At 46.7% G+C, this 20,218-nt stretch overlaps 1 protein-coding gene across 1 annotated transcript; it reads left to right on the plus strand.

Moving 5' to 3' along the window:
- The first annotated feature begins 15,042 nt into the window (after positions 1–15,042).
- Positions 15,043–18,626, plus strand: LOC112850836 (neutrophil gelatinase-associated lipocalin-like). The gene is made up of 6 exons (XM_025914368.2): positions 15,043–15,212; positions 15,736–15,872; positions 17,242–17,321; positions 17,465–17,584; positions 17,798–17,899; positions 18,594–18,626. Exons 1-6 carry the CDS (start codon positions 15,075–15,077, stop codon positions 18,611–18,613), a joined length of 597 nt encoding a protein of 198 aa, XP_025770153.2. The 5' UTR covers positions 15,043–15,074; the 3' UTR covers positions 18,614–18,626.
- Positions 18,627–20,218: the final 1,592 nt, after the last annotated feature.

The raw sequence follows: 20,218 nt of genomic DNA on the forward strand, positions 1-20,218 counted from the left end.
AGAAAGATGGGGCGCCTGGGTGGCGCAGTCAGTTAAGCGTCCGACTTCAGCCAGGTTACGATCTCCCGGTCCGTGAGTTTGAGCCCCGCGTCAGGCTCTGGGCTGATGGCTCAGAGCCTGGAGCCTGTTTCTGATTCTGTGTCTCCCTCTCTCTCTGCCCCTCCCCCGTTCATGCTCTGTCTCTCTCTGTCCCAAAAATAAATAAACGTTGAAAAACAAAAACAAAACAAAAACAAAAACAAAACAAAAAAAAAAGAATAACAAGAAAGAGCAACCCGAATAAAAGTCCTTTGGTAATTGATGAAAATCCTCAAGTCCAGGAGTTTAACCAATCATGAAAGGAAAGGGAGGGATTATTTAAAGCACCAGTTTGAGTATTCCGGTCAGTTAGAAATCCAGAAATATTTGTGTGATAATCTAGAATGCATACTGATGAAGTTTTGCATTTGACGGGGTGGTCTGGAGCTGATGAACAAGAAAGTTTCTAGAAGACATCTTTGGAGCAAAAATGTGATTTTATTAAAGCACATGGACAGGACCCAGGGGCAGGAAGAGTTGCACTGGGGTTGTGATGGGTAACTGATTATATACCCTCATGTGGGGAGGGGTCAGGGATAGAGTAAGCCTCTAAGGTATTTTGGAAGCAACGTTCCTGGGACCCTGAGGGGATAGCTGTTGATAGTAAACACCACTTATTACTGTTGAATAAAACCTCAATCATGAGACCCTTCTGATGCATAACATGGGGTCTTAAGCTTGGAGTATGATTGCTAGCATATACATTGGGGCAGTTGAGATAAAGGAAGTAGACTTACAGGATCCTGGAGGTTGGGATAATGTTAAGCTAAGGTTCTCTTTGCCCCTGGCAAAGTGTCATTAATGAGGCAGCTGAGATCCCAGAGGGAGGCAACTCTGCTGGATTCAAAGACTTGCCAATAGGCGTAGGCAATAAGGGGATTTAATTTTTCATTTGCCTTAGTTTCCTACATCACCATGGCAAACAATTAAATGCCTTTCCTTTGTTCTTGGGTAGCTCGGAATGTATGAGAAATGTGTTACATATTCCACCTGGGGGAAGGGGCATATGCCAGCCTGTTTTGCCCTCTGCTTGCTCCACCCTCCCTCATCATATCCCCCCTGAACAATTTTGATCCTTAAATCTTTATGTTTGTTGAAGGAAGAAGGTCTCATCTTCTGTAGCTTCTTCCTGCTGAGTAGGGACATAGAGTTGTTGCTACCTATGGGTCAATATTGGTCCATCAGGGAACATAGGGCCGTTAAGGTGAGGCAGCTGAATCCAAGGTGGACATGTATGAACCACCTTGAGTGTTACGGAACCCAGGCTGGAACGCTGGCGGAAAAACCAACTGGCACTCAGAGATCTTGGTGGATCAGAGATTGATTTAACACCGGCGGACACAGAGGAGACGGTTTCTCCAAAGATCTGAGCCCCAAATGCCAGCAGGAAGGGTAATTTATAGTTATCAGCCTCCATATTTGCGAGGGGGGGGAGGGTTTTGCGCACAGTAAACAAAGGAAGAAGAACCCAGAGGAGGGGTCTCTAAGCTAGAGACCAGAGTTTGTTTTCACTCCATCAGCCATCTTTGGTGTACTTTATCCACTTCTCCAACATTTCCCCCTTGATGCCTTAAAAAAAAAAAAAAAACAAAAACTTTTAGTAGGCATCACCTTTCAGTTTTACAGGTTGGTACTCTTGGGAGGCTAAGATGTGTGCAGTAGTTTGGCGAGCAACAGTGTTTTCAATAAAATGTACCACAGCATTCAGTATACAGGGGCCGATGGATACAAGTAAAATTATGGAGAGGAGGGGCCCCGCCAGGGCAGGAAGCCAGGATGCCCAATCCGTGAGATCCCTTCCTTTCCATTGATTGATACTTTTCTGTTGTCTATGTTGAATTCTTTCCTTGAGTTCCTGAACCTTAGTTGTAACTATTCCTGACTGGTTTATGAAATAGCAACATTCTTCCCCCAGAAAGATGCAAGTCCCTCCTTTTTCTAAAGTGAGGAGGTCGAGGGCTTGCCTATTTTGGAGGGTCACTGCCGCCAGAGAGTTTATTTGGCTTTGTAAGGTTACCAGAGAATCTGCCACCCGTTCCGTGTCTTCATTTATCTCTTGAGATAGTCTATGGTACAGTCCTACAGATGAACCTGTGCCCCCTATTCTGGTTCCTATTCCTGTCACAATTCCTGCACCTATCAGAATGGGTAGCAGGATTGCCCGTTTAGCCCGGAACTTGGGGCTAAAGGCTGTTAGGAGCTGATCTTCAGTGTACACGGATATCTCTGGGGTTAGGAAGAGGAAATAACATGAGTCCAGTTGGCCTCTAAGCATCGGTAGGCTGAATTAGAGGTCAAAGGGATAGGAGTGGCTAAGTAAGCCCTCTGGCTGAGCGGCAAGCACATCCAGCAGGTTTGGGTGTGATTATCTATTTTATGGAGGAGTTGTAGAGTAGTGTTGGCCCAACGCTGGAGTGGGGAATTGGTAAGCATCTGATTGAGGGCTGAAAGGTCAAACCTTGGTAGGCTGTCAGGGGAGTGGTCACCTTTATGGCTTATATTACCCTATCCTGGGTATCCTTTATAACTTTTTGAAGGGCCCTGTCTGGCATCCCTCCCCCGTCCGAGATCCCTCATTGAGGAAGGTAAGTGTGGCAAGCTTGCTTCCCTCTCTGGAGGCCCTTGTTGTGACATGGGTCCCTGACATTTTGGGTTATCTCTACAGTCCAATACTTAGTCCTTGGGGCACCGGGTGACTGACAGAGAGTGGGTGTTTTTCCCTTGTAACAATCTTTGTGGAGGGAGGTGAAGGTGCTGAATGCCCTTGACCCCCTTATTGTTATATAACAATCCTGGGGGAAAAGTGGGTAAGCGGCAGTTGTGAGGGTGAGAGAGGTTATCATAATATACAGGCAATACTTAATGGCCCTCCCATCCAGAGGAGGTATGTGAGACCTGGCATGGATCTTTTTTTAAAATTTTTTTAATGTTTATTTATTTTTGAGAGAGAGCATGAGCAGGGGAGGGGCAGAGAGAGACAGAGACACAGAATCCAAAGCAGACTCCAGGCTCTGAGCTGTCAGCACAGAGCCTGTTGTGGGGCTCGAACTCACGAACCGTGAGATCATGACCTGAGCTGAAGCCAGCTACTTAACCAACTGAACCATCCAGGAGCCCCTGGCATGCATCTTTTGTCCCATGTCCAGCTTGTTAGTGCAGTCTCTATCAGCCCAACAGTAAGAAGTAAGATCAGGGCTATGACACCAGTAAGGGGCAAGGGCTCACAGAGTTGCTTCCAAACCCCTGGGCTTAGTCCACATGTTGATTCCTTAAGCTTCTGCCATGCGCAGGCCAGCCAGCTTCTGGGGTGTGGCTGGAGCAGGGCTGGAGATCTCAGGGGCCAGTGTCTTTTTGAGGGTCAGTTTAAGTGGGTTGACTGGATCTGGATCACTTCACCAGGTTGAGGGTTCCTCTGAGTTACCTTCTTAGCTCTGGAGTGATGGATCCTCTCCATCACTGAATCCTCTATTTGGTCATATGTCAACAAAGTCCACCTCCAAGTCTTCAAAAGGGGCGGGTTTCTGGTAACTGTCAGATCAGGTTTAGGGATGATATGGTTTGCATATTTAGAGATCCATCCTGTCCAGTTGTTTAAATAATCATGCCCATGGGGTCTTATTATTATCCCCTAGAATAACAAGCACTGAAGATTGTCTATACACGAAATACAGTGACAATTTTCTGAAGTTTATGTCAAGTTGTCTAGTTTAGGCAAACAACAAACATTTAAAGGCAATCATAACTAGGATTTAACATCCATAATGGTACATTGTTGAAACATCGTTGTTTTCTCTAAAAATCCCCCCTTTCTAGAGATAGCCCAATTGGGATCAATTTATTTGTAGAACAAATCCAGTCTTAACAAATCTGGCCTAATTATTTACATAAGCTCAGCAAGAATAGCGATTAGTCATGAGGATCTTTTAAAGTTTGCTTTGTTGGAACCTTTTATAAGGAATCTCTGGGTTGAACTTTTAGTAGCCTCTCCAGGCCAGAAGCCAAGCTAAATACTTGCCATCAGACAGGCCTGCAATACCTGTAGAATTGGGCGAATTCCTCTTCACAAGGTCCCCAAGATATCCTGAGGTTCCTGCACCTGCCAGGAAGTGACCTTCTTGACTCACTTGGTGAGGCTGCTGGGAACTCTGTAAGTCCATCACCAGGCCAACATTTCCAAGGGGCTTTATGGCTCCATGTTTTATAAAGCCAACCCTAATTCCTTAAAGCTGTATGGTCATATCTGAGTCTATGAATGTCATCCTCAAATATGACATTCCAGTCAAAGCCTTGGTAAAATAACCAGTATTTCCAATGGTGACCTGTTACATACAAGATGAACAGATTCTTATTGAACTTATGCAAGCAATTGTAATTGCCATGAAAGAAAGAATACTCATTGAGAGTTTTGAATTTCAGGGGAGTTATGTAGAGAGAAAAGATAAATGTTTCAGTTTATAAATGCATATTTTATGACATTTTTGTATATCATAGATATCTTAAGAGAAAGTTTCCTTAATCTGGAAGACGAAACATTAGAGAACCAGAAATATTTTTAACAAGAATCACAAAACTATAATCTTCCTCAGTTTATTTAATCCCATGTTCCTAATTTTTGTTCAATTTGAATGCAGCTTTTGAGTTCTGGAAATTCTTACCCATTTTAGTATTAATCTTAAAGATGCTGAATACCTGTATTTATCCCCAAAGTCCTTTTTATAAATCTCCTTGAAGAAGAAACACGTTTTGTGAGAGAATAAGAACAATTATAAATGACAAAATCTTAGAAATAGACATCATTCAAGATCTGATGAGAGTTCATTATGATGCAATTGACAAAGAAATTCAGTTATTTCTGTGACACATAACATCTCAAGTAATCAGAATATTAAGTGATGACCTTATATCAAAACATTAAAACTTTAGGAATTGCATATATTCGGGCAGTTACAGCATTTACCTGTGCAATACAACCTAAGGTTTACCATTGTATGACAGTGCTTTTCCAAGTAACTTAGCATCCCAAATAAAAGGACCTAGTTGGTCAAGAAGACTTTATTTACCATTTAAATCCTGAGAAGTTTGTTAAAACCCCAGAAGTCATAAGTGCATCCTAAATAGGATTACAGATCGTTACAAATCTTACAATTTTATTTATTCAACCAAAGTGGCAATAAAATATCCCAAAGGTGAATGTATAGCATTATACACATGTTATTGAAACCTAGCTCCTTCAACACTGAGAAGTTTTAACTAAGTAATCAAAGACCTGATAGAGATGAGACCTAAAACTTTTATTTTCCTGGAGGATAAGCCTTTGTTTGCATTGTCTTACCAAGAGCAGATCAACAGTTCAAGAAAACTTGTCATTTGAGCTGAGAGAAAAGCAGAATTTCAACCTTATACCAGTGTACTTTTAAAATTTCATTCATCTTAACCTGCTACAACTTTCTTTTGCTTTCAAATTTTGTCCCAAAGTCATTTTTTCCCCAAATAACCAGTCTCACTTAGGACAAAATTACTTTCTTCGACCCTCAAGAAAAGTGTATTTTCATTCTTTATATCTTTCTTATATACCTCCTATTTTCCTATATACAGGGTTGTTTTCTTTATTTTCATCAGCCTTAAGTACATTTACCAGAATTTTAACTCTTAGGAAACCTTAGTCTCCAATTGAGGACTTAGTAACCAATTGAGAGGTGTTTACATCAGAATTTTAAAAATTTTTTTACATTTATTTATTTTTGAGACACAGAGAGAGACAGAGCACAACTGGGGGAGGGGCAGAGAGAGAGGGAGACAGAATCTGAAACAGGGTCCAGGCTCTGAGCTGCCAGCACAGAGCCTGACGTGGGGCTCAAACTCACAAACCATGAGATCATGACCTGAGTCGAAGTTGGATGCCCAACCAACTGAGCCACCCAGGTGCTCCCAGAATTTTTTTTATATGGTAAATTCATGAACCAATTAAGTACAAAGCATGTTTTCCAATAGATCTGAAAAGCCTTAAATTTCTCAGCAATAAGAAGTTAAAAACACAAATCTGTGTTCAATCATCAAAGCTTTAGCATCCCATTCTATTTGGAAAGTTTCAGGTTACCAAGGACCTTGAAAGTTATCTTAACAATCGCCCATGAAAACTTAGAGACAGAAAAAATGAACTGTCATTAACAAATTGCAACAGAGATAACATGAACTTACTTGATCTTTGCTGATAACTTTAAAGACAGGTCCAATAAACTTAAAATTAGTTTAAACATCGAATATGTTTCACCTGCGTCCACCTAAAAGTCAATCAACTTTTCCCCATTGTCAATTTTCATCTGGGGCACTAGTGGAGATATCTGAAATGGGTGGTCCAAGGGGGGGAGCGGGGTGGACTTTGCTCCTTGACTTGGAGGGTGGGAGGAGGAACCAATGGTGCCTGAGACACTGAGGATGGTATAGGACCACACCCAAGTTGGTGCAGAAACATGAGGGGGAGGGGAAGGCAGAAGCAGCAACTGCTTGGGAATGATTCCTTAAAGTCCCTGTCCCAAGGCAGACTAACCACAGTTGGCTCTAATTATAGCCATTAACCTGGGGAATGAGGGAGAATCCCTCACCTCTATTAAGCAGAGGAACAGGGAGAGAGAGTCAGTGTCCCCTTTTAGTCTGGTTCTATCTCGGCTAGACTATAAGGTCCCCTTCTCGAGGTTCCTCCTGATTTTGGCTGGGGTTTTGGGACTTTTCCCTGGTTGGGACACTTATTCTTTTTAAGTCCTTTCCCCTTGAAGTAGGTCTATATTTATGGCTTTCTCGGCTTCCTGCTCTGATCCCTTGGAGAGCCTCTTGATAGCAGTGGATGTGGACCAGCATCTGGAGAGGGCCTGAGCCTGGTGGCAGCAACACAGACAAGGGAGGAGTTTCAAGCTCAGGGAAAGGGAGAGGGAGCCTAATGAGTCATGAGGAGGCAGAACACTAGGGGAGTGGTGGGTTGCTTCTTTGCCTCCCTGGGTGAGTCTCCGGGTAAAGCAGCTAAAACCTTTGCCTGGCTCTGCTTGCTCCGTCCCAACCCCATGATGCTCCCTTGAGGCAGAGTCACAAAGACAGAGGGACAGGGGCACCCCCTCCAATGAGGAGACCAGCCAGATGCCTGCCTGGCCATGTCCTGAAGGAACCCAGGTGACGCTCAGCCCCACAGGTCACAGCCCTGCAACCCACGATCAGAAACCACTCTGATATTGCCACAGACCAAGTGCCATCCATCATGGAATTGCAGATGGGCCCACTCAGACTCCATGGGCCCCTAGGATCCCAAGGGCACCCGCCCGTGGAGCCACAGAATTGAACTCACTCAGCAGGCAAGTTAGACCGAGTCGCACGTTCACATACACACCAGATGTTATTACATTCCCTCCCATAGAATCCCTATTGGTGAGACTTCTGAAGTCTCAGGGAGTGATCAGGTCCCCCTTCCACCCTTGTGAGTGGGCCTGACTAGATTGGGCCCCAGCCTTACCGGTTCCGACGTGGGGTCCAGGTCCTCACCTGCCAACTTTCCTGGAGTCCGGCGGGAACAGCAGAGCGGGGGCTGGCCTGAGGCAACTGAGCAGGAGACTGCCAAACTTCAGGCAGGGCGCTCACTCTTCCTTGCAATCCCTCATTCCGTCACTGCCTCACCGTTCTCCCAAATCGGTGGCAACAATGGGCCAGTGTGGTTGGGTTTACTGGTCAGGGAACCAAATTTGTTATGGAACCATGCTGGAACGCTGGCGGAAAAACCAACCAGCACTCAGAGATCTCGGTGGATCAGAGATTTATTTAACATCCATGGGCTCAGAGGAGATGGTTTCCCCAAAGATCTGAGCCCCAAATGCAAGTGGGAAGGGTAATTTATATTTATCAGCCTCCATATTGGGGGGGGGGGGCGGTGTTCGTGTATGCAGCAAAGGAAGAAGAACCCAGAGGAGGGGTCTCTAAGCTAGAGACCAGAGTTTGTTTTAGCCCCATCAGCCATCTTTGGTGTACTTTATTCACTTCTCCCACAATAGAGTGACTTTCCTTATTTCCATCAGTCTTAATTATGTTTAGCAGAATTTTGACTCTTAGCAACCTTAGTGTCCAGCTGAGACTAAGTAGTAACCATTTGTAAACTGTTACACCAGAATCCTTTAGATGGCAAATTCATGAATGAATTAAGCATAAACCATGTTTTCCAATAGACCCAAATATTCCTACTTTCTCTGCAATAAGAAGTCAAAAGCACAAATCTATGTTCAGTAATCAATGCTTTAGCACTCCATTCTATTTGGAAAAGACCTAGATATCCAGTGAATTCAATCCCATTTATCCAAGTGTCAGATTACCAAAGACTAGGAAAGCTATCTTAACAATTATCCATGAAAACTTTGAGATACATAAAATTAACTATTATTTTAAGTCATCTTGTTGCTAACAAATTGCAACAGAGACAACATGAGTTTATTTGATCTTTAGGAAACCTTGATAGAATAAAGTTTTAATTTGGTGCTGGTAACTTTAAATACATATCTATCTTAGCTAAACCAACAAACTTAAATAAGCTTAAACGTCGAATATGCTCCACCTGTGTTCACTTAAAAGACAATCGATTTGTTCCCCATTGTCATATTTTACCTGGGACAGCAGTGGGGGAATCTGAAGTGGGTGATCCAAAGGGGTGCTCATCGCTCCTTGACATCGCAGGTGGGAGGATGGTATAGAAGCCAGTTACTTAGGCCACAAGGAAGGTGAGGCAGAAAAGGAGCAGGGGGAGGGGAAGGCAGAAGAGGCAAAATGCCAGAAGGCAGAGAAAGAGGATTCCTCTTTGTCATCTGGGAAAGAGGAGATGCCATGTTTGTTTGTTTGTTTGTTTTGATTTCCACCAAAGTGGAAATAGGGAGTCTATGCCAGGCTAGAGAAGACAGGCAATTTCCCTGAAACAAAGGGAGTTTCAGCAGCTGCTGGAGAATATTCTTCAAGTCCCTGCCCCTAGATAGACTAACGGCAGTTGGCTCCAATTATAGCCATTAACTAGGGAAATGAATGAGGGAGAGGCCCCCACATCTATTAGGAGGAGGAACAGAGAGGGTCAGCATCCTCTTTGTCAGGGATGGCCTGTATTTCCTCTAGCAACTGAGTTCCATCAGGAGGAGGCCTGTTAGGACATCCACTGTGTTAGGAGGGAGCTTACTAGCCACACACATTTGGGCAAATACATTCTGTAAAAAATTTTTTTAACATTTATTTATTATTGAGAGACACACACACACAGCATGAGCAGGGGAGGGGAAGACACAGAATCCGAAGCAGGCTCCAGACTCTGAGCTGTCAGCACAGAGCCTGACGGGGGCTTGAACTCACAAACTGTGAGATCATAACCTGAGCTGAAGTCAGTCGCCTAACTAACTGAGCTACCCAGGCGCCTCAAGGTAAATACATTCTGCAACAGACCTTTTGGTCTGGGTCCTCACTTAGAACTGTGAGGGCCTGGAACTAGGGTGCCTCCGTCCATTTACCCTGTTTTCTGCAGAAGAGATCTAACTTCTTCATCCTACTAAGGCCATGCAGTGTTACAGGAAATCAGTCCTTTCCTAAATTTTGCAATCCAAATTGTTTCCAGTGGGTTGAAATGGCATCCCAAGGATGAGTCGTTGGCAACCAAGGAGAAGGTCCCATCCTCCTCCTAGAGAGAGAAAAGTATAGAAGGTCCATTACCACAAAAATCCACGCCCCCCCCCCCCCAGCTCCCAGGTGGCATCCCAGGCACAAGATATATCAGAGGTTCCTGAGGTGTCAAAGTGATCTGAGGCATACCTTGATTCGCTATGATCAGCTGCTAAGGACTTCTGTAGGAGGGATGCTAGTGTCCCCCTGTTTTCCCCTTGCATCCTAGGCTACAAATAGGTGTGGGCAGATGGACCTAGTTTGCCTTGCTGAGAAGGCTGAGGAAACCACCGTTTTTAACCCATGGAAAACACTGGAAAAGTTTTACAAGGGGGAATTGCCCAATTTTGTAATTTAAGTAGTAGTTAGCAGAGGTCATTGACTGAAAACAGTGAAGACAGAAACCCATGATGATCTAACCTACATTCCAACACATAACATCATTAGAGCCAACTTCATAGGAAACATTCCCAGTTGGGTTTTAATTCAATCAGGACTTGTTTTGCCGGCACCCAGGGTAGATCCCACAGCCAGAACTGGCTAGACCAGGGATGTGGAGGGGATCACATTAGACTGATGAGGAGGAAACCTCACAAGGGAGTCTTAAGATTGGCAGCCATGCTAGTCACTTAGGTGGCTGTCCTGTGCCCAAAACAGACAATTATGTATAAGGATAGGAATAAAGAGAGGGCATCAAGTTTCTGGGTCATTTTGCCTTTCCTGACTGGACACTCACTTCCAGACAAAAGCCAGGCTTTCTCCTCCCCGTAGAGTAGCCATGGGCTAGAGGAGTATAACCTGAACAATAAACAGGAAAGTGTTCCAATAACACCATACTCCTTGAAAAGCCCCAGAAATAAGAGTAAAGGAACCAAGTTTGCACCGAAGCTCAGAGTCCAGATGAAAAGACTGACACTTCCATATTGGGAGACAAATGATAAAGTTTTAGAGTGTGTGTGTTTGTGTGTGTGTGTGTGTGGGGGGGGGTTTCCAGAGCTAATAGCCAAGAAAGAATTCCTGAAGATGTGTTTGGTGTAAAAAAAGTGATTTTATTAAAGCAAGGGGACAGGCCCCATGGGCAGAAAGAGCTGCACTCTGGTTGTGAAGACTGACTGATTATGTACTATGAAGTTAGAGGGGGGTATAGTCAAAAGGAAGGGAGGCCTCCAGAAGGACTTTGATATGCTAAAGAGGACTCCTAATCACCTCAGGCCTTGCTATTGTCAAGCTAAGGTTGTTTCACCTCTAGTAAGGCATTTGTATTAGGAATGGTAGGGGTTCCTAGAGAAATGTTGTTCTAGTCCTTGCCTCAATTATTTGTCAATGGGTTGCAGCATATCAGGAAATTTGATTTACCTTATATTTACTTCTTGCCTTTCTTCCCTGCATCACCATGGGGGTGGGGGTGATAATAGGGCTCCAGGAAATTGAGTCTATAGATTCTGGAGATCAGGCTATTGATAACATTGCCTTTTCTTATAATCTACTAAGATATTTGTAAACTGATGGGAGACTCATGCCCTGCATGACTGGGATCTCTATCAGTCAACCATTTGTTTTGTGTGTGTGTGTGTGTGTGTGTGTGTGTGTGTGTGTGTGTGTGTTTTACCTTTTCTTTGTTCTTGGGCAGCCAGAGGAATGTCACACATATCCCACCTTGGGGGGGTGGAGTTCTAGCTTGTACATTGCCCTCAGTTTTCCTTATGTTCCCTCTTTGCCCAGAGTCCCTTCTCTCAGGGCCCACCACCCAAAGGCCATGTTAGGCTAGTTTGTTCCCCTGCAGCAGATGGAAGAGCCATTGAGGTTCTGGGAGTCTCATCTGTGGCCAGTGAGCCCTCAGGACAGCTTCAGGTTAGGCATTCCGCCAGCTCTGGCCAACTTGGTGACATCTAGGAGACACGGCCCAGGGGCTGGGACCCATCACTGCCTCCCATGGACAGCCAAGCCCCCATGAGGAAAGTGCCTCCCTCCTGGACAAAGCTGGGATCAGCCATGGCGGGAGCACTTCTGGGGGTCCAGTCCTAGCCTGGGCTCCACAGTCCAAGATAATGGCCAGAGATGGCAGGTGGTATCATTGATCTCTCAAGGATGAGGCTGAGTCCTAGCACTCACTGTGACCCAAAGTACCTGGTGTCCAGAGAGGCAGGGTAGAGAGTCCCCCTTGGGGCCCCAGCCCACCACCCCTTTTTACAAAGTGCAAATGCATGGCTCGCATTGTCCCCCAGCAGGATGGAACCGGGACTTTAGCCTCAGAGTTCTACTCTGTCAAGCTGTCTTATTTGTGGCTGGCATGCCTAGCTTGGGGTTTCTGTCCACTGGGCCCACAGGAGGGGCCAAGTCCCTTAGGGGCCAGCTGAAGTCTGGGTTCACCTTGCCAATGGGGCATGGATGAAATGGAGCAATGACTCAAGGTATGAATGATGTGGCTTTGGAATGGTGGGGATTCAGAGCTGACAGCCAAGAAAGAATTTTTGAGGTATCTTTGGTGCACAAAAAGTGATTTAAAAAATTTTTTTAATTTAATTTATTTTTAAATTTTACATCCAAGTTAGTTAGCATATAGTGTAACAATCATTTCAGGAGTAGATTCGTTAATGCCCCTTACCCATTTAGCCCATCCCCCCCCACAACCCCTCCAGTAACCTTCTGTTTGTTCTCCATATTTAAGAGTCTCTCAAGTTTTTGTCCCCCTCCCTGTTTTTATATAATTCTTTCTTCCCTTCCCTATGTTTATCTGTTTTGTATCTTAAAGTCTTTATATAAGTGAAGTCATATGATATTTGTCTTTCTCTGACTAATTTTTGCTTAGCATAATACCCTCTAGTTCCATCCATGTAGTTGTAAATGGCAAGATTTCATTCTTTTTGAATTGCCGAGTAATACTCCATTGTGTGTACACACACACACACACACACACACACACACACACACACACGTATATGTATATGCATACATATATACCACATCTTCTTTATCCATTCATCCATTGATGGACATTTGGGCTGTTTCCATACTTTAGCTATTGTTGATAGTGCTGCTATAAATATTGGGGTGCATGTGCTCCTTTGAAACAGCATCCCTGTATCCCTTGGATAAATACTTAGTAGTGCAATTGCTGGATCATAGGGTAGTTCTATTTTTAATTTTTTTGAGGAACCTCCATATTGTTTTCCAGAGTGGTTGCACCAGTTTGCATTCCCACCAGCAGTGCAGAAGAGATCTTTTTTCTCTGCATCCTCGCCAACATCTTTTGTTGCCTGAGTTGTTGATGTTTGCCATTCTGACAGGTGTGAGGTGGTATTTCATTGTGGTTTTGATTTGTATTTCCCTGATGATGAGTGATGTTGAGCATTTTTTCATGTGTCAGTTGGCCACCTGGATGTCTTCTTCGAAGAAGTGTCTATTCATGTCTTTTGCCCATTTCTTCACTGGATTTTTGTTTTTTGGGTGTTGAGTTTGATAAGTTCTTTATAGATTTTGGATACTAATCCTTTATCTGATAAGTAATTTGCAAATATCTTCTCGCATTCCATCGTTGCCTTTTAGTTTTGCTGATTATTTCCTTTGCTGTGCAGAAGCTTTTATTTTGATGAGGTCCCAGTAGGTCATTTTTGCTTTTATTTCCCTTGCCTCTGGAGACATGTTGAGTAAGAAGTTGCTGTGGCCAAGGTCAAAGAGGTTTTTGCCTGATTTCTCCTCAAGGATTTTGATGGTTTCCTGTCTTACATTTAGGTCTTTCATCCATTTTGAGTTTATTTTGGGGTATGGTGTAAGGAAGTGATCCAAGTTCATTTTTCTGTATGTTGCTGTCCAGTTTTCCCAGCACCACTTGCTGAAGAGACTATCTTTATTCCATTGAATATTATTCTTTCCTGCTTTGTCAAAGATTAGTTGGCCATACGTTTGTGGGTACACTTCAGGGTTCTCTATTCTGTTCCATTGATCTGAGTGTCTGTTTTTGTGCCAGTACCATACTGTCTTGATGATTAGAGCTTTGTAATACAGCTTGCAGTCCAAAGGTGATTTTGTTAAAGCATGGGGACAGGACTCTTGGACAGAAAGAGCTGCTGCACTGGGGTTGTGAAGAGTGACTGGTTATATACCATGGGTTGGGGGAGATAAAGTTAAGAGGAAGTTTCTAAAGGGATTTTCATATTCTCAAGAAGACTTGCACATTACTGGAGGCCTAGATGTTGTCAGGCTAAGGTTGTTTTGCCCTCTAGCAAAGCATTAACATTAAGACAGTAAGGAATTCCTGGAGAAATGTTACACTCCATTTTTGCCTCATGTATTTGTCAATGGGCTGCAGGTCATAATGAAATTTAATGCCATGTGCCATTTCCTTCTTGCCTTTCTTCCCCATATCACTATGAGGGGTAGGTTGATACTGGGGCTCCAGGAAACTGAGTATAGGTTTCTGGAGATGAGGGAATTGATAAGATTCCATTTTTCTCCTAATTTGCTAGAACAAGGGTAAATTAATGGGGACTCAAGTCCTGCAAACCTGTGATCTCTATCAGCTAACAATTTGTTTTCACTCCTTTCCTTTGTTCTTGGGCATCAAGGAGTGCCTGAAGAATGTCATACATATCCCACCTGGGGGAAGAGGCATGCTAACATGTGCTTTGCCCTCAGCTTGCCTTATGCTCCTTCATAAGGAACACTCCCCGGTAGGTCTTTGGTTGTGGGGTCAGGGAAAGGGTGTCTCACCTTGTGCCAAGGCCTAGGGTGGGTACCTGGGAAGGCCAGGATCTGGGCTCCATGAGCAACACAGGGTACACTCTGTCCTTCCCTACCAGGAATGTCCTCTTTCAGCTGAGTCCCCTTCCCTTCCTTTTGGAGACCCACAAAGCAGCATGGGTTCTATTGGTGGGAGGCATTCTCTGTTTTCATTAGGTGCAATAAGGGGGCCCCACCGTGTACTTGGGCCAGAGCAGAGAAGCTCCTGGAGGTCAGAGATGACAGCTGGTCCAGATCACAGACCCCTGACCACACGCAGTGCTAACCAGGGGGAAGAGACTGTGGAGACAGTCACTGTCCCTGCCAGAGATGTGGAGATATGGGGAATGCATCCTCTAGCCTCATGGACCTTTCTGCCCCTCATCTTGCATAATCCTGACCTAGGGGAAGGGCAGAAAGCTTGCCATGATCTTCAGCATGAGATACTAGCAATTGCCTCACCCTTCCAGGATTTGGCAAAGGATAAGTCGCTCCACCCTGGGGTGAGCCATTGGCCACAGAGACCATAAATAGCATCCCCCCAGAAGCCTCCTCACTCATCCCCTCTATCAGGGAATATCTGGAGTGGTGCCTGCTTCCTCAGCCCTGAAGTCATGGCCTTAGGTCTCCTGTGGCTGAGCCTTGCCCTGCTGGGGTCCCTGCAGACCCAGGCCCAGGACTCCACCCCAAACCTGATCCCAGCCCCGCCTCTGCACAGGGTCCCTCTGCAGCCTGACTTCCAAAATGAGCTGGTAAGGGGCCTGGAGGGGCAGGTGCAGGGAGGCCCTGAGAAGAGTGTGAACAGAGGGGAGGAGAGACAGGATGGGCTCAGACTTTAGCTCAGTCTGCCCTCTGGTGCCCTGATGGAAGACACACCTGAAACCTCCAACAACATGCAACCTTGCTGACAAGAGGGTTAGCTGAGTAGACAAACTCCCCTAGTCTACACTTTCTTCCATAATCCCTGTAGTCCTTGCAAGGTGGGAACACCTTCAGGCCCTCTACATAATGAGGAAACTGAGGCTCAGGGAAGCTAGCTGGCCACTTGCCAAGGGTCACCTGGTCCCTGACACACTCAGTGCTCCCGCCTGGCCTGATGGGCTAAAGCTCCACCAGGATCATCAGCCCAGCCTGTGTGGCCAGTCTGGGTCCCAGCAGCCCAGTTAGAGGGGCTTCTGGTTGAGGCCCAGGCTGCCTAGAGGTGCCTGCAGGGATGGAGCAGGAGGGTCCCCTAGGGCTGCTCCTTGCCCTGCCTATCACCAGCCCCTATTGTAGTTCCAGGGGAAATGGTACATCGTAGGATTGGCAGGGAATGCATTTAATAAAGAAGAACACAGCCACTTGAAGATGTATGCCACCACCTACGAGCTGAACGAAGAGAACAGCTACAATGTCACCTCTATCCTGGCCTGGTGAGTGCCACCACCTCCTAAGGGAGCATGGGGGACCTACAGGACTGCCCTGGGGGTCCAAGAAGCAGACTAATGTCTTAGCCAAGGGGTGACCAAAGCTGAAAGATGATCATTCATCCTACCACTGGGTACTGGATCCTTGTGCTTATTCCTTCTTTCATTCACTAGATCAACATTTCTTCGTCACTTCAGCACAGACACAGTAGAGTACTGAGGATGGACAGAGACTCTCTACCAAAGAGAGCAGGGTGTCCTAGAATGGGAGGAGGGTCACTGGATCTAGCGTGGAATCCCACCTAGGACATTCTTAAGGGCTTCTAGGGAGGTTGTCTATGGAATGGGCCTTGAGGAACCAACCTGCATCAGTAGAAGGCCTGGGACCTTCATGGCAGGGCTGCTGGGCTGAGTCAGAGAGAGACACTTCTTCAAGAAACAGCAAGCCATTTCATGGCTGCCCTGAGCAGGGGCTGATGAGCAGTGTGGGGGGGTGGGTGGCCACAATGGCAGGGGACTCAGGTACTGGTGAGGAGTAGGTATGGCTGCAGCAGGGAGAGGAATGATGGTGTGCAGCCCAGGAGGCTGATCAATCATAGGTGGAGATGACCAGAGTTTGGGGCAGATTAGGACCTAGAGAGGGGAGGCAAGGCTTACCCAGCTCCTCTGGGTTTCTGGATTTGGCACTTGGGTATGGGGATAGAGCATCTGTCATTGAAGGATCTGAAGAGGGGCAGGTGTTGGGATATCGGCTCTGGAGTGCCAGGGGACCAGATGTTGGCCCAACAGCTAAGGGAGTCTTTGGCATCCAGCAGACTGGAGCCTTGGTGGTGATTCCCCCAAGAATGGTTATAGCAGGGTCCCAAAAGATAAGAATAGAGGACATGGGCACTTGGGTACCTCAGTTGGTTAAGCGTCCAACTTTGTCTCAGGTCATGATCTCATGGTTTGTTGGTGTGAGCCCTGTGTCGGGTTCTGTGCTGACAACTCAGAGCCTGGGGCCTGCTTTGGATTCTGTGTCTCCTTCTTTCTCTGCTCCTCCCCACCTCTTGCTCTGTCTGTCTCTCTCTCAAAAATTAATGAAAATGTTAAAATTAAAAAAATATATATATATATATGGGACAAATGCCTTGGTGTGAGGAAAAGTATGGAGCAAAGGCTGCCAAGGGGAAACAGCCCAGAAGAAGGAAGGACAGTAGGTGCTGGGAGGGAGAGTATGGGCAGGTCAGAGTGGGCTCAGGGCAGAGTTGGCAGGGGGAGGCAGGGATGGGCTCAGTGGGGAAGAGCCAGGCCCATCTGAGGGGTGGGGAGTGAGGCTCCTGCTGTGGCACGGTGGGCTGTCACCCTCTTACCCACCCATCTCTTGCTTCCACAGGAACGAGACCTGTGACCACTGGCTCAGAATTTTCATCCCAAGTTCACAGCCAGGCGAATTCACCCTGGGCAACATTGAGCGTGAGTCCTGAGTGGATTGGGTCTCCAGGGTCACTGACCTTCCTGTCCCTCCACACAGATGCCAACCTGTGGAGGTCAGGGTGGAAGAAATGGCTCCTCCTACCTGGCCAGGGCAGGCTAATTCCTTAGTGTCTGCCATGCAGGTTACATTGGAACTCAGAGCTACACTGTACGAGTGGTGGCCACAGACTACAACCAGGTTGCCACGGTGTTCTTCAAGACAGTTTACAAAAACCGGGAGTTCTTCAAGATCACCCTCTATGGTGGGTCTTACCCCCCGGGACCTGGCTCTTGTTTGTGTTGGGGAAGAAGAGGCCCACGACACCCAGCCCCCAAGGTTACCTACACTCCGAGCCCTGGGAGGTGGGAGAGGGGTCTGTGAAAAGAGAGGTGGGGAGGGGTCTGAGGCATCATTCATGGGTTCCACAATATTTATCGGGCTTTTGCCAGCCACTCACCAGCCATCTTGGTCACAGGGAGGACCAAGGAGTTGACCCATGAGCTGAAGGAAAACTTCATTAGCTTCGCCAAAGCCCTGGGCCTCACCGATGAGCACATCATCTTCCCTATCCACATTGGTAATCACCAGCTGGTGACAGGAGAAGGGTATATGGGTACTGCCCAGGACTGATGTTGCCTCACTAGAGAAGGGGAGAGAGAAGGGAGGCAGAGCCCTGCTGTAGTCACTGGAGCTGCAGGAGCCACTTTGGGTTCAAGAAGACCCTGTCACACCCAGGGTTCTTGTTCCCAAGTTTCCTCCTTCACAATAGCTCAGTCCTGCCCACATGAGAATTACACATTTGGGGCCAAGCTTCCCCAGTCTCCTTGCCTGGCCATTTCTCCCTCTTCCTCCTCCCTGCCTGGCCTGTTTGTCCTGGGCCACCTCCTCCTTTGCCCTGGGGCTGGCTCACCACTGACTTGGCAGGTGCCCTTGTCCTCAGGCAGCCTGGCCTGGGCAGGTGCCTCCCAAATCCTGAGTGTCTGTCAGGACTCAGCAGGTAAACAGGCAGAAGGCTTGGTGCCCAAGCAGGAACTTGGCTGAGCCTCACCTGCCTCCTTTGGAGAATGGGTATCACCCAGGTCTGCTTGTCCTCAGGCCTCTCCCTCAGTCCCCTTCCCTATCATCTAGTCCTCTGCTGTACCATCCCTGAAGGGAAGCCCCAGAGCTTCTGTGACTGGATCCAGGACAGCCCAGGGGCAGTGCAGGGGCCCTGGAGGTCAAGGATCCCACACACACACCCCTGCCCATGCTGACCACTTTGTCCTCCACAGATCAGTGCATCGATGAGTGAGCAAAGGTGCGGTAAGTATGGCTGGAGAGGGGGCTGATGGTAGCCAGGGTGCATCTGGGAGGGGGTCCCAAGTCTGCCTTTGTCCCACCTGCCCAGCACCTCTTTATTCCCCTGACTCCCTCTCAGGTGCCCTCTGACTCTCTCCACCCCATCCCTCTCACGTCGACCTCTGCTCAGAGCATTGTCCAGCTGTCCCCACCACTATGGACACCAGTGAGAGATCCAGGGGACCATTCTCACTACACAGCCCACCAGCTCACTGCTTCCCAGACAGCCCTGTTAATGGAACCCCTCATTACTGTCTAAATAAACACGTGTCCCCCGAAATCCAACCTGTACTCCTTGACCTCTGGGCCCTCTGAGAGGGAAAAGAATCAAGGGCAGGCTCCTATTAGCATCACTCCCAGGTATTGTGTTCCCCAGCAAGGGATGGAGGCCACAGAAGCTGATTCCAGCTTTGACTGAACACTTCTAGCTCCCAAATCCAGGCCTAGACCCAGACCAGCAGGAGTCGTGACTTGCCCCTGCCTCCTAGCACACTGAAGGGGCACATCTCACACCCATGTTCAACCACCTGCAGCAGGTCCAATGTCAGAGGTCCAGCCAGAACCAGGCAGATGGAGAGGGTTGGGGGGTGGGTTGAGGTGCTGTCACCCCTCTGTCACCAGTGATAAAGTTTTGGAGTGATGGGGGGCTCCCAAGCTAAGGGCCAATAAATATTTATTGAAGATATCTTTGGTGCAAAAATGTGATTTTATTAAAGCATGAGGACAGGACCCATGGGTGGGAAAAGCTGCACTGGGGTTGTGATGGGTAACTGATTATATTTAGCCTCAAATTGGAGAAGGTCAGGGATAGAGTAGGTCTCTAAGGTATTTTGGAAGCAAGGTTTTCAGGACCTTGAGGGGCTCACTGTTGCTAGGGAAACACCACTTATTACAGTTGAATAAAACCTCAATCATGAAACTCTTCAGATGCATATCAGGGGCCATAAGTTTGGAGTATGATTGCCAGCATACACCTTGGGGTAGTTGAGAGAAGGAAGTAGACTTACAGGATCTTGGAGGTTGGGATAATGTTGACTTTAGGTTCTCTTTGCCCCTAACAAAGTGTCATCTTCAAAGCAGCTGAGATCCTAGAGGGAGGTCACTGCTGGTTTAAGGACTTGTCAATGGGCTGCAGGCAGTAAGGGGATTTAATTTTTCATTTGCCTTAGTTTCCTACATCACCATGGCAAGCAATTAAATGCCTTTCCTTTGTTCTTGGGTAGCCAGGAATGTGTGAGAAATATGTCACATATTCCACGGGGGGGGGGGGGGGGGGGTTGTCAGCCTGTTTTGTTCACAGTTGCCTCAGACTTCCTCATCATATCCCCCCTGATCAACTTTGACCCTTAAATCTTTAAGTTTGTTGAAGGAAGAAGGTCTCATCTTTCATAGCTTCTTCTTGCTGAGTAGGGGCATAGAGTTGTCCCTACCTATGGGTCATTATTGGTCCATAGGGGAACATAGGTCAGTCAAGGTGAGGCAGCTGAATCCAAGGTGGAAAACGTTGTATGAACTTGCTTGAGTAGAAAGGATCATCTCTTGGCTTGAAGTTATTGTA

The sequence above is a fragment of the Puma concolor genome, chromosome D4, assembly GCF_028749965.1.
Source record: "Puma concolor isolate L17-30 chromosome D4, mPumCon1.1.hap2, whole genome shotgun sequence".
Classification (NCBI taxonomy): domain Eukaryota; kingdom Metazoa; phylum Chordata; class Mammalia; order Carnivora; family Felidae; genus Puma; species Puma concolor.

What these genes read in the sequence shown, in the direction of transcription:
- LOC112850836 (XM_025914368.2), top strand. Translation starts at nt 15,075, where the DNA reads ATGGCCTTAGGTCTCCTGTGGCTGAGCCTTGCCCTGCTGGGGTCCCTG. An exon ending in CTGACTTCCAAAATGAGCTG is followed by an intron (nt 15,213 to 15,735) that starts GTAAGGGGCCTG and finishes CCCCTATTGTAG; the next exon opens with TTCCAGGGGAAATGGTACAT. An exon ending in CATCTTCCCTATCCACATTG is followed by an intron (nt 17,900 to 18,593) that starts GTAATCACCAGC and finishes TGTCCTCCACAG; the next exon opens with ATCAGTGCATCGATGAGTGA.